The 12776-nt window shown below is 42.1% G+C and overlaps 1 protein-coding gene across 1 annotated transcript; it reads right to left on the bottom strand.

Moving 5' to 3' along the window:
- Positions 1 to 1276: 1276 nt before the first annotated feature.
- On the bottom strand, positions 1277 to 9825 carry LOC134468528 (uncharacterized). The gene is made up of 10 exons (XM_063222446.1): positions 9723 to 9825; positions 9377 to 9401; positions 8961 to 9019; positions 5725 to 5925; positions 5231 to 5420; positions 4624 to 4664; positions 3923 to 4120; positions 3536 to 3741; positions 2701 to 2726; positions 1277 to 2367 (listed from the first exon to the last, which is right to left on the bottom strand). Exons 2-10 carry the CDS (start codon positions 9394 to 9396, stop codon positions 2295 to 2297), a joined length of 1014 nt encoding a protein of 337 aa, XP_063078516.1. The 5' UTR covers positions 9397 to 9401; positions 9723 to 9825; the 3' UTR covers positions 1277 to 2294.
- Between the last annotated feature and the right edge of the window lie 2951 nt (positions 9826 to 12776).

The following is a 12776-nucleotide window of genomic DNA, read 5'->3' as shown; positions in this document are numbered from 1 at the left end:
GGGATCCGCAGGGGCAGAACTAGCCAGGCCGCGCCCTCCTAGAGACGCAACACCTTCGGCGATGCAACTAGTCAGGTCAAGTCGGTTTTATTGTCAATTTCCTTACATGCACTGGTCATACAAAGAATTTGAAATTACATTTCTTGCTTTCCCATACAGACATCTAGGTAAGGACATAGACAATATAGACATAGACAGTACTTATACATGGACTTAAGACAGTATGGACATAGACAGTGCTCATACAGACATTTAAAGTGCAAGACTGGACAACAGAAGACTTGTAGAGGACATACATTAAGAGCTATTGTTGTGCTTTTGTGCTTTTCCTAAAAAAAGTCCTTTATAGCGTTCTGACATGGTAATAGTAGCATTTTGAAGAAAAATAAATATTAAAAAGGTCTGTCAAGTACACCAGCAGCAGTGTGTGTGTGTGTGTGTGTGTGTGTGTGTGTGTGTGTGTATGTGTGTGTATGTGTTTAGTGCAGGTAGAAGGTGCGGTGTGCATCTGTGTGTGTGTTCGTGTGTCTGTGTGTGTGTGTGTGTGTGTGTGTGTGTGTGTGTGTGTCAGTGTGTGTATGTTTGGGTTTAGTGCAGAAAGTGCAGTGTGCTTGTGTGTGTGTGCTTGTGTGTGTGTGCTTGTGTGTGTGTGTGTGTGTGTGTGTGTGTGTGTGTGTGTGTGTGTGTGTGTGTGTGTGTGTGTGTGTGTGTGTGTGTGTGTGTGTGTGTGCATGTTTTGAGTTAGTGCAGGTTGAAAGTTCAGTCACAAGTATAGTAGTGCAGGTGGAATGTTCAGTCGCAGATATGGTGGTGGGGGATTGGGGGGGGGGGGGTTGTCAGTGGCCTTGCTGGCTAGAGGCTGACAGTGGAGGGAGAGTGGGTTGAGTGTTCAGCATCTTGATCGCTTGGTGCATTGTGCTGCTCGCCAGCCTGGTGGTACGGGAACGGAGGCGCCTGTACCTCTTTCCAGAGGGCAGGAGGCTGAACAGTTTGTGTGCAGGGTAGCTTGTGTCTTTGATGATCATCAGGTCAAGAGCAATGCAAGTACTTTCTGAGTTCCCGAAAATACGGGAACTCCTTTCACTTTGTCGGGCAGCAAACAACCATAAGCAAACCAAGGGGGGCAGGTCCACCATGAAATGTTAATTGTTATGCTCTTTGAACGTCGATGATAATCAGGCTAGGGCAGAACAGCTGTAGCAAATATATTGTAAGGGGAAATAATACTGTATTGATTACACAAATGCAGATTTTTTAAAAAATGTTTTTACTTGTTTGCATATAATCAGGTGCATGTGCATAAAAGATTGTGACAGATACATTTTAGAAACACATGAAACTTTTTATTTGTGAGTAAAATGCCCAACTGTATGGTCTTAATAGCTAGGCTTCTTCTAAACATTCTCTTCGGCTCGGGTCAAGTTTACTACATTTGAATCTTGTAAAACTGTGAAATTAAAATGCTGATTTGCCCTTCATACAATCACATCAACTTTATTCATCACTTATCATATTCCATGTTACGGCTTTAGTTCTTTGACACAAGTTCTGAAAATAAGCCATAAATTAAAGTGCATATGAACATATGGAAATCCAGTGACACTTAATTTCTAAATCATAGACAATTACCAGAACTGCTGTATCTGTAATGGATTTAACTGTGACACTGTCAAGAACATAAAATTATATTAAGTAAACACACGCATTGTAATATGCTAAATTACAGCTCTGTTAACATGTTGAATGTATAATAATAATAATAATAATAATAATAATAATAATAATAATAATAATAATAATAACTTGGCTTTATATAGTGCCTTTCAAGTAACCCAAGGTCGCTTTACAAAGGAGAATAGGCAGGGGAATAAAGAGAGAGGAGAGGAGGGGGGTAGAGTTGGGGTTGGGGGCAGAGTGGTTAAGGACCATAGGCCATAGGCATAGGATAATCATCATCACAGAATGAATTCTTTGCTCGTTTCTTTTTGTCGGTGAGCATCCATGTAATCTCCAGTGTATTCTGCAGTTACAACTTATAACTCAAAAGCTTTTGTCTAGTTGTTTTTCATTCATGTACTGTATTTATTTTGACACTTATCTTGAGTTTTGATCCTTCACACAGATGGCTTCATAATTAAGTAGTACGTATACATACTGTATATTGTTGAATGTTTTCCTATTGCTGTTTATTGTGGCTTCCTTCTTTGTTGTCTGAAACAGTTAAAGCGAAATGTTATAAACTTAAAGTTCAGTAAAGTTCGGTGTCAAGTAAACCATAGTCCTGTTCCTGAAGGTCAGAGGATTGTCAGGTTGCCATCGTCATCGGCATTGTCATTGTCTGGTTTCTCAGAGGTTTGGGCAGATTTTCTGAACAAAAGTGAAATGTACAGAACATACCAATTACACACAGAACCCTATTGCAGCACTAAACATTGGTTTACGAAGACTGTATGCTAAAACCACACGTGTGTAAATTGTGCAATTTACAGCTAGAACAAGATATTTATCACCCACCTCAGACCATACGATTCTTATCAAAGAACTGACAGAAATGGTGTAAGAAAGAGGTGTCAATATTGCATTCAGAATTGAAATGTTTTCTTTCTAAGGAGACCCTGCCTGAGTGTCCAATTTGTGACAGGGTTTGTATTTTTTGAAACCAGGATTGACACCTAGAGGAAGGCAACGAGGAGACCTTACCCTTTCTTCTGCTCCTCTTCCAAGTGCTTCAACCCAGACATGCAAGAGATTGAAGCCAATATTTTAGTAGACATAACTAGCAGTGATAAAGAAATGTCTTCCAGCACAATAATTTGCCATTCATAATGTCATTAAAGTGTCACATTTGGTCAGATGACCGAGATCTTGTATTAGGCACTTGCTGGTGGAATGGACAGAATGTGCATGATCTGTCTTAAGATGATGATACACAGGGTAACTTTTTGAGCAATGTGTCTGGTCAACGGCACTATAATAATTTGTTTTAGCCCATTTATAACATAACATTTTATCAGGAGAACTTGTAAAAGAAAGCAGACAACTTTTTTTAAGCATTCCGTCAGAAAATGAATAGCCAATCAGGATGTTGCCAAGCAACATTGCTCAAAACGTTGCCTTTTGTATCATTTGAAAAATATAGAAGCGCAACACTGCTACAATTACGGTCAAGGTTTTAATGTGAAAGCTCAGCTAAAACCTTGACCGTAGGCCCTGCCGTAACCAACCGGTAGGGCACTCGTCTGCCATGCGGTCGACCCGGGTTCGACTCCCGGCCCGGGTCATTTGCCGACCCCTCCACATCTCTCTCCCCATTCCCTTCCACCTCTCATACTATCCTGTCAATAAAGTCGAAACACACACAAAAAAACCTAAAAAAACCCTTGACCGTAATTGTAGCAGTGTTGCGCTTCTTCTATAATTTTCAATTGACTTCCATCGAGATAGCTGCACCTGCAAAAAAGATTCAAGGTGTACAGGCCACCTCCTCCATTCTGCCTTTTGTATCATTCCCTTTGCACTTGCAAGGAGAGCTTACCTTCTTCCTGACTTCCTCCTCCACGCGTGTCTGAATGGCCTGCCATGCGTCGTCGTTCGCCTTACAGCGTAGGAGGCCCATGTCCTCATGAAACAAGCAGTCCACGATCAGAACGTCCTTCGACTTTGAAAAACGCTTGGTGTTCGGTATGACATACTCCCGGTCAAATGTATGGTGCATTGCAACCAGGATACCGGGCTTCGAATCTGTCAGACAAAATGCAAACATAGTAAATGTTTCCCTTAAAGGCTACTACTACTACTACTACTACTACTACTACTACTAAATTGAAAAGCATGCAAATGTGCAGATCACACAAATATCATTTAATTTATCACAAATAGTGTGAATTGTGAATATAAGTAACACCAAAATACGCATGTTCACCTTCAATGTTCTTGAGGGCAGCTTCGATATCGGTTCCAACTCGTGATACGATGGGACAGAATGCCATTGTGACATCGGACCATTTTGGCCCAGACACTTTCGTCACTTCAGGATTTCCATCCAAAATTTCCTTGAACATGCCAACGTGTTTTTTGACGGTTCCTGGAACAATGCTATGGAAACGCACTGTTGGGCACTCTGTTAGAGAAAAAGAGAAATTAAGCATGATGAAGTGAGAATAGGGCTGCTTGATTGTGAGACAAAACAATATCACGATTATTTTAGTCAATATCGATATCACAATATTTGTAGACGATATTTCTTTTAAAGACAAATAATTGTGCTAAACAATTCACTATCTTCAGCAGTGTGAGTGAAGGGCCATAGAGAAACAAACAGTGGTGTTCTGCATGAGTGTTGGGTAGCAAGCTAGCTCTCTGCTCACAATAGCTCAAGTGAAGGGGCATGAATTGTGCTTAGCATAACCTACCTTTTGGCAGTAAAGACAAATGACAAAAAATATTGTTTCAACTCGATATTACGAAATTTGATATTGTATGACAGCAATATTGATATCACAATATAAATTCGATATATTGCACAGCACTAGGTGAGAAATATTAACACCATGGTTAATGAAAGGTAAACAATAAGAAAACTGAGAAAATTATTACAAAGGATATAATGACAAGAACACTTACCAGCATGCTCTGCATCTTCACAAGTGTCCCATTGTTCAAAACTTTACAAAAAGTACAAAGAATGAGAGAATGGAAATGGAACATATTATACATACAGTATATCCACATATGGGACTGTCATGGTTTAATGGTTAGGGAGTTGAACTAGATCACAGGTTTGTGATCTGTAGCTCCAGCATAGCTTTCCACAGGCTTAAAGGGACACTGTGTGAGATTTTTAGTTGTTTATTTCCAGAATTCATGCTGCCCATTCACTAATGTTACCTTTTTTCATGAATACTTACCACCAGCATCAAATTCTAAGTATTCATTATAACTGGAAAAATTGCACTTTTCATACATGAAAAGGGGGATCTTCTCCCTGGTCCGCCATTTTGAATTTCCAAAAATAGCTATTTTTACCTGCAAAAATGACTACTTGGACCATACTAGAAAATATTTGTTTATTACTTAGTAAACTTTCATGTAAAGATCAAATTTGGCAATAGGCAGCCCAGTTTCAATGAGCAGCATAGTTGCAGTACCTTTTTTGACCATTTCCTGCACAGTGTCCCTTTAACCATGTTTTGGGATAACAAGCAAAGAGAGCATGATTTAAATAAAATACCTTCCTAAGGCCTCTAAGAATGTTGTGCGTGCCCTATCGTTCTGTGGGCATTTGAGAAGCCCCTCCTCCTCCTGGTACAGGAAGTTCACGATGTGGACGGCCCCCTCCTTACCAAACCCACTGCTGTCTGGCACCGTGTACTCAGGCTCGGAAGTGTGGTGCATCAAAACCAAGATGGCAGGTTTGCAATCTGTCAAATGAGAGGCAGGTACTGTAAATAACAAAAGGCCACTCCTTTACTTAAAAAACCTGTAGCATTCAGTATTTAAAATGTTGACTACCCCATACGTGTACAGTGAAGGTTCAAACAATAAGCTCCTTCTTGTAGGTTGTAGTCTTAAAAATACCAAGGCACACTGATTTTAGTTTAAAAAAAAAAAAAAAACAGTACAGATAATTTCTCTTATGGGATAACACCTACACATTTAAAGTGCAAACCAGTCTTCTTTAGTGCAAACAAAATAAAACCTGAGGCATTTCTTTGTGAGTTATACCTGGAATCTCTTTGATGACCTCCTGAATGCGAGAAGCAGAATCAGAATCAGAATCCACTGGGCAGAAGTTGAGAATGACATCACACCAGTCTGTCGAGCTCACTTCGGTGAAGTGGGGTACATTCAGATAGGACTTTAGGTCCTTTATGTGGTTTTGAATGTCCCCCGGCACTTTGCTAAAGAACCTGACGGTACGGCAATCTGGAAGGATGAAAGACATGTTCTTTCCCAGGTGAAAAACCCATATACTTAAAGTGTACTTTTTTTGACCGTACTAAGTACAAAGTGTACTATTTTCGGCGATTTAAAGTGCGCTTCATTGCACTATTAGTGCGCTGAAGCACTACTAAAGCAGTACTTCAGCACACTTGCAGCACACTGAGGATGCTAAATTGGCACCGCTTTTGGACAACTTTAAGTGCACTACAAGCATACTTTTGAAAGTATGCTCCAAACACGCTTTTCATGCATTCATATGGCATTAAGAGTGTGCTTGAGTACACTTCTATAACATTTTATTGTTACTAGAAGTTCAATAAAAGTATATTAACTTCATGCTTCTTTGGACTACATTGGAACATTTTAAGTCTGTAAAAAGTATGTCATATTACGTATTGTAAATATATAACAGGTATGCTTGAAGTATATTTACAGTACACTCCCAAGTACATGAAATAATATAAATGTAACATTACAATCCATGCTGGTCCCCAGAGCTTGTACATTACACTTTGCCACATGTCACAGTAGTGATACAGTATACATGCCTAGCATGACTGACATTTACAATCATTGCATTGTTACAGATATTTCAGTCTCACATTTCACTTTCAATCTTGCTCCACCTTCCTGCAATTGAGCACTTGGAATTAGGATTAATGATGATACCGTATTTATAGTTTGAAGTTAGTTCCACCTTCCCTCCAACTATGATATTGTGGGAAGTGTGAGCCTATATATACCAGAACATATACGTGACCATCATAATGACGGTGGGTACATGGTCATTTATTGTGTACCACTTTAACTTTTAAAACCCCCTACAATAAACACAGAATATAACAATGAGTAATATTTTCATGCAAACCAAAAATATTCCTTCAGGATGAATGGCTTTCTGTTTGAGAAATTTACCTCCAAGAAGTGCATTTTATGATGGGACATGCATGATGGTGCATTATGGGTAAATTCACTTTGTGTAAGTGTCACGGGGTGACAATTGAGGCCCAAGTGAACCGAAAACTAGATGTCATTCATTGTAATGTAATGCACCTGGAGCATGATTAGGATAATGGAGCGCAGGTGAGGAGGATGGAGGTGATTGGTGCACGTGGGTTGGTGAGCAGAGTTTCTTTTAAACAGCAAGAAACTAGACTGTGAGGAGGAAGCCGCAAGGAGAGATGACTGCGAGAATGCCATCCTGAGGGGAGAGAGAGGCGAAAGTGGAGCGGCAAGATGGGAGACGTCGGACACCGGTAACCGGACAGAGCCAGGCGAAAGGGACGAGAAGTTGGATGAGAAGTGGACGCATTCCTATGGATCAGAAGGCAAACTGGCAGCTCGGAGGAGAGCGCGACTGGCATAGTGCCCAGAAGGAGTCCGCAATCAGAGTGACGGCCAGGTGAACCTGCCTCGATGGAAAGGGGTGAGACGGACATGCACCCCACCGTGAAGATGAGTGACTCGTATTCGCCTGGTTACTGCGCCCCGTGAGTGCGCCGCTCTCTCTCGCTCTCTCTCTCTCGCTCTCTCTCTCTCTCGCTCTCTCTCTCTCGCTCTCTTTTCCTCTCGCTCGCACCCAAGACTGCTGAAGACCAACCAGCTATTCCGGGCCTACGCAGAAGAACTCCCATCGCTTCTCATCACCGCCAGCTGCTCCCGATTGAACGTGTGTGCCATGCCCCCGTTGCAGTGTAATTCACCTCGCAACCCCCGCACGGATGGACTTGGTGGCTGGACTGTCCAAGCATTCCATTGGAGACTTCAGACTTGGGCATGGGTGGGTTCCCCCGTGTGTTATGGACAGAGACAACTAGGCGTACCCCTTTGACTTTTAATCCAGTGGTGGTAAATAAATAACGAAAACTGGAACTTGTGTCTTGGTTTTTGGTGTTGTGCAGTGAACTCCCAGGGTAGTAGTATCAAAGTGGGCGCGGCCAGCAAACGCGCGCCCCACCTGTGACATAAGCACACTTTGAAGATATTTGGGTGAAGTACAATCATGGTGCACTTAGAAAAAGTGTACTTGCAATATGTTAAAACGATTTACTTTAAAGCGCACTATAGAAAATCACACTTCAAAGACATTTGGGTGAAGTGTAATCATATTGCACTTTAAAAAAGTACAATTGCAATATGTTATTAAAAAATACACTTTTAGTAAGTTCACTATTAGAACACTATTAGTATATTCCTCTAAATACACTTTAGCCAAACATCTTCGAAGTCCACTTGAAGTATGGTTCGCTAAGTGTACTTTCTTTGAGAGCAACTTAATTACATCTAATTTTAAGTACACTTTAAATAAGCATATTGTAAACATACTTTTTCTTAGCACAAAAAGCACGAGTGCACTTTTAACATGCTAAGTACACTTCAGTCATGCTTTTATTGTACTAAATTGAACCACTTTTTCACCTGGGTTGCCAGTGTTTACCAGAATGTAGGCCCTACAGCAGGGCTTGACATTAACTTTTTCACCCACTGGCCACTGTGGCTTGTCGTTTTCCCAAGTCACTAGCCATTCAGGTATTCCACTAGCCACTGATTTTCTATCGTTTTTTCCCCCTTTATCATGATACGTGTACGTCTAACTTCAGAAGATGAGGTGCTAAAGCAAGATGAGTGTATACCTTTCTACATGGAAGTATATCAAGCAACTAGAAACTGAAGAGTTACTGAGCTTTTGTCTTGATCTTAAATACAAACAATTGATTCACAATGGGCAAACAGCAGCTTAAAGGCTATGATGCGTATGCTACCAAACTGCCAGCCAAATTGGCTAGTGACACTGAAAGTACTACTAGCCACAGCCAAGTTTTACCAGCTTTTTACCAAGTTTTTGGCCGGTAGGCTAGTGCCAGTGTCAAGCCCTGCCCTACAGACTAATTTTTATGACCATTTGTCGAGTTTCTGGATGCGATTCATTCAATGATGCAATTATACTATATGAATGTAATAATATGGTTGGATTGGTGAAGTGTGTCAGATAATAGGCCTACAGGTGTTTTTCTCACCAAGTTCTTTAGTAGCCTCTTCACACAGGTCCCATTGGTCAGTCAGGGGCTCGTTGAGGCTTTAAAAATATGACATGTTGAATGTTACCTCTATGCATAATACACTGACCAGAGGTATCATGACAGGCATAATATTGCTGATCCGATAACATAGAGATAAAACACAGCAACTAAACCAAACACTTTCACACAGTAGGCAACAGCACACTTGTCACATTTGTAGGCCGACTACCAAGAGGAAATGCAGTAGCCTACATTTTGTGTTTGACAGCATTTAATAAACTAGGCCTATACACTTTCTTTAACAGAGGAAATGTTTCCAACAGAGACTAATGGACCCCAAACAGTATAAGTCCCGGCCAGAAAGTCAACATAATTAGGCTAGTTTTTTTCAGAGAAGCAGTGAGTAAAGTTACCTGGCAGGTCCTTCTGCCATGATGCCTCTGAAGAAAAGGACAAAATAAAATACAAATATTAGACTGTATCTGATCCTCTATGGCAGTTATGGAGTGGAGTTTGCACACATGTGAAGCCTTATATAGTAGCTTATGTGTTCAAAAACATAGTTTTACATTTGCTACATAGCCTAGCCTACATTACTTTGTCGCCCAAGGCAAAGAATCCCAAGGCCCGTTTGGTTTAATATTTGTGTCGAAGATCAGCCACCACAAACAAAAATACCGGTAGGCCAACAATTCTCTATGTAGACAGACAGGGTTTAGTCTTTTGTTAAATGTATAGATCAACGCGTAAAATACAGACCTTCGGTTTTTGTCGAGGAAGTGCTGCCTTTGTTTTTGTTTTCAAGACGTTTTACTTTCACTTTGTCAATCGCTGTTTCTTTTCTACTGTTTACTTTAGGTGAAAGGATGGTGCCCCCTGGTGACCGCATGAGGGCGCTGTTGCTCTTCCCATATCATTTGTCTGCATGAGTGTGTGTGTGTGTGTGTGTGTGTGTGTGTGTGTGTGTGTGTGTGTGTGTGTGTGTGTGTGTGTGTGTGCGCGCGCGTGCGTGCGTGCGTGCGTGCGTGCGTGCGTACGTGTGTGTTTCANTTTTTTGTTTAAGACACACACTGCCAGAGAACAAGCACACACACACACACACACACACACACACACACACACACACACACACACACACACACACACACACACACACACACACACACACACACACACACACACACACACACACACACACACACACACACACACACTCTGCAGTACTAGTGGCAAGACCAGAGGGTTATGGGATCGTCCCCCACCCTTGTCTCTCTCTACACCTCCATCTCCATCTCTATTTGTGTGTTTTGTATGACTGAAAGCACCTAACCCCACATTCCTCCAGGGGCTGTAACCAATACCCTGTAAAACAAATGCTTTGGATAAAAGCGTCAGCTAAGTCTAATGTAATGCAATAATGAGTCAAGAGTCACTTCATTTGACGAACAAAGTGAATTCACCACCATCAATGTGAGGCAGGGGACCAGGCTGAAAAAGACAGGTTAAAATACGGCTAATGATATGCTAATGAGCTATATATGACCCGGTTTAATGAAAGCCAATTGGAATTAGAGATGCACCGGATCCAAGATCTGGTTCCGGATCCGGCAGGATAATAGGGTTTTTCACAGTATCCGGATCCGGTTCCAGGATCCAGGATCCAGGATCCAGGATCCAGGATCCGGTAGCCGAGGCTTTTCAGTCAAAATAGTTTGAGCCAACGTGATAAAAATGCCCCACGTGTGCGAGTAGGCTATGTGTTTCAACCCTTTCGTAGGATCCGGGATCCGGTTCCGGATCCGGCAGGATCTTAAGCAGTGGATCCGGTATCCGGCAGGATCCTAAAAATCAGGATCCGGTGCATCTTTAATTGGAATACACACGTGTGCACATGTACATTTTCAGATGTCCCAGGCTTACAAGTTAGAACTGCCCTTTCATAAGCAAAGTCAATACCCTGTCGGTTGGCTATATGGTGGGTAGTCTGTGTGGTCCATTCCTTTTTTTTCTTTAAGGGCTTTTATGCCTTTATTTGACAGGACAGTCGAACATGGTGACAGGAAGCGAATGGGACAGAGAGACAGGGGAAGATCGGGAAATTACCCCGGCCGGACTCAAACCGGGGTCCCCGTGGGTGGGCATGCAAGCCCAAATGTGGGGGCCAATTGTGGCCCAAATGTGGGGCGCCCCTGTGTGGTCCATTCCACATTGATTTGCAAAAGCACATACTTTAATGAATGAGAAAATTATTGGTGAAGACTAGGGCTCTAAATTAACGTTTTTCATCAATAGCCAAAATGGCTTGTAGATGCTGATCTTACTAGATTTCCCAGATTTCTGGACCATAGGACTACCAACCCACCACTATCATCTCATTAGTGAATAAAGCAAATTCACTGATTACACTTGCTACCAGGGCTTGACATAAACTTTTTCGCTTGCCGGCCACTGTGTCTAGTGGTTTTCCCGAGTCACTAGCCATCCAGCTGTTCTATTAGCCACAAATTAGATTTTTTTTTTTTTATCATGACGCTGTACTAACTTCAGAAGAGAGGTGCTTAAAGCAAGAAGACAAGTGCATGGGGTTCTACATGGAAATAAAACAAACAAATAGAAACTGAGCAACTGAGCTTTTTCCTCAACTTAAATACAAACAATTGATACACAAGGGGAAAAGTTAAGAATATACGCTATTCTGATGTCATACCATAGAATAAGCTACCTGCCAAATTGGCTAGTGACCCTGAAATTGTTACCAGCCACAGCCAAGTTTCACCAGCATTTGGCCGGTTGGCAGGTGCCAGTGTCAAGCAAGCCCTGCTTGCTACTGAAAGTGATGTACAGTAGGCCTTGCCGTGGCCATCCGGCAGGGCACTTGCCTGCCATGCGGCTGACCCGGGTTCGATTCCCGGCCTGGGTCCTTTGCCGACCCCTCCCTGTCTCTCTCCCCATTCACTTCCTGTCTACCTCTCATACTGTCCTGTCCATAAGGAAGTCTAAAAAGACCAAAAAAATATCTTCAAAGAAACTGATGTGAATATTCTTTCACCCTGGTGCTGTAGCTTCACTTAGGCCACTACCTGGAAAATCACTGTTAGTCTACAGCAGGGGTTCCCAAACTTTACCATGACAATTGCCCCTCATATTCTGATAATATATTATTCCAGCCAAGGCCCTCCTAACATGAGCCGAGTCACACAATTTTTCTTGTGTCCCACTTAGGTAATGGGTAAGCACAGCGGTGTAGTCTACTTTTTTGAAGTGAGTATACTGTATATTCGAGCATTTTTTGAAGTGGGTATACTGTATATATTTGTGCCATTGAAAACAATGGATCAATCAATTTTAAGTGGGTATACTGAAGTCCCTCAAATTTAAAAGTGAGTATACTCCGTATACCTGCGTTCTACGTAGACTACACCACTGGGTAAGCAGTTAGGGCGTCAGACTTGTATCCCAAAGGTTGCCGGTTCGACTCCCGACCCACCAGGTTGGTGGGGGGAGTAATTAACCAGTGCTCTCCGGGGGAGACTCTCCCCCATCGTAGTGTCCTGCCACACTGCTCCCCTGGGGGGTGCCATTGGGGGCTGCCCCCTTGCACGGGTGAGGCATAAATGCAATTTCGTTGTGTGCAGTGTGCAGTGAACACTTGTGTGCTGTGTCACAATGACAATGGGAGTTGGAGCATCCCAGTTGGGCTTTCACTTCACTTCACTTAACTGTATAGAAAATAAAAACGATAGCCTAGTATAATGTTCACAGATAAGCCCCAATCGGGAAAACTCCTCAAACTCCCATTGTCATTGTGACACA

This window comes from Engraulis encrasicolus, chromosome 18 (assembly GCF_034702125.1).
Source record: "Engraulis encrasicolus isolate BLACKSEA-1 chromosome 18, IST_EnEncr_1.0, whole genome shotgun sequence".
In the NCBI taxonomy this organism is placed as follows: Eukaryota; Metazoa; Chordata; class Actinopteri; order Clupeiformes; family Engraulidae; genus Engraulis; species Engraulis encrasicolus.
The sequence above is the reverse complement of the archived record's forward strand: the minus strand, read 5'-3'. Positions and strand labels throughout refer to the sequence as shown.

Coding starts and splice junctions, on each gene's coding strand:
- LOC134468528 (XM_063222446.1), bottom strand. CDS start 9,396: ATGGCAGAAGGACCTGCCAG. Junction 5,421..5,724: donor GGTCATCAAAGAGATTCCAG/GTATAACTCACA, acceptor CTCATTTGACAG/ATTGCAAACCTGCCATCTTG. Junction 4,121..4,623: donor TGAAGATGCAGAGCATGCTG/GTAAGTGTTCTT, acceptor TTTCTCTAACAG/AGTGCCCAACAGTGCGTTTC.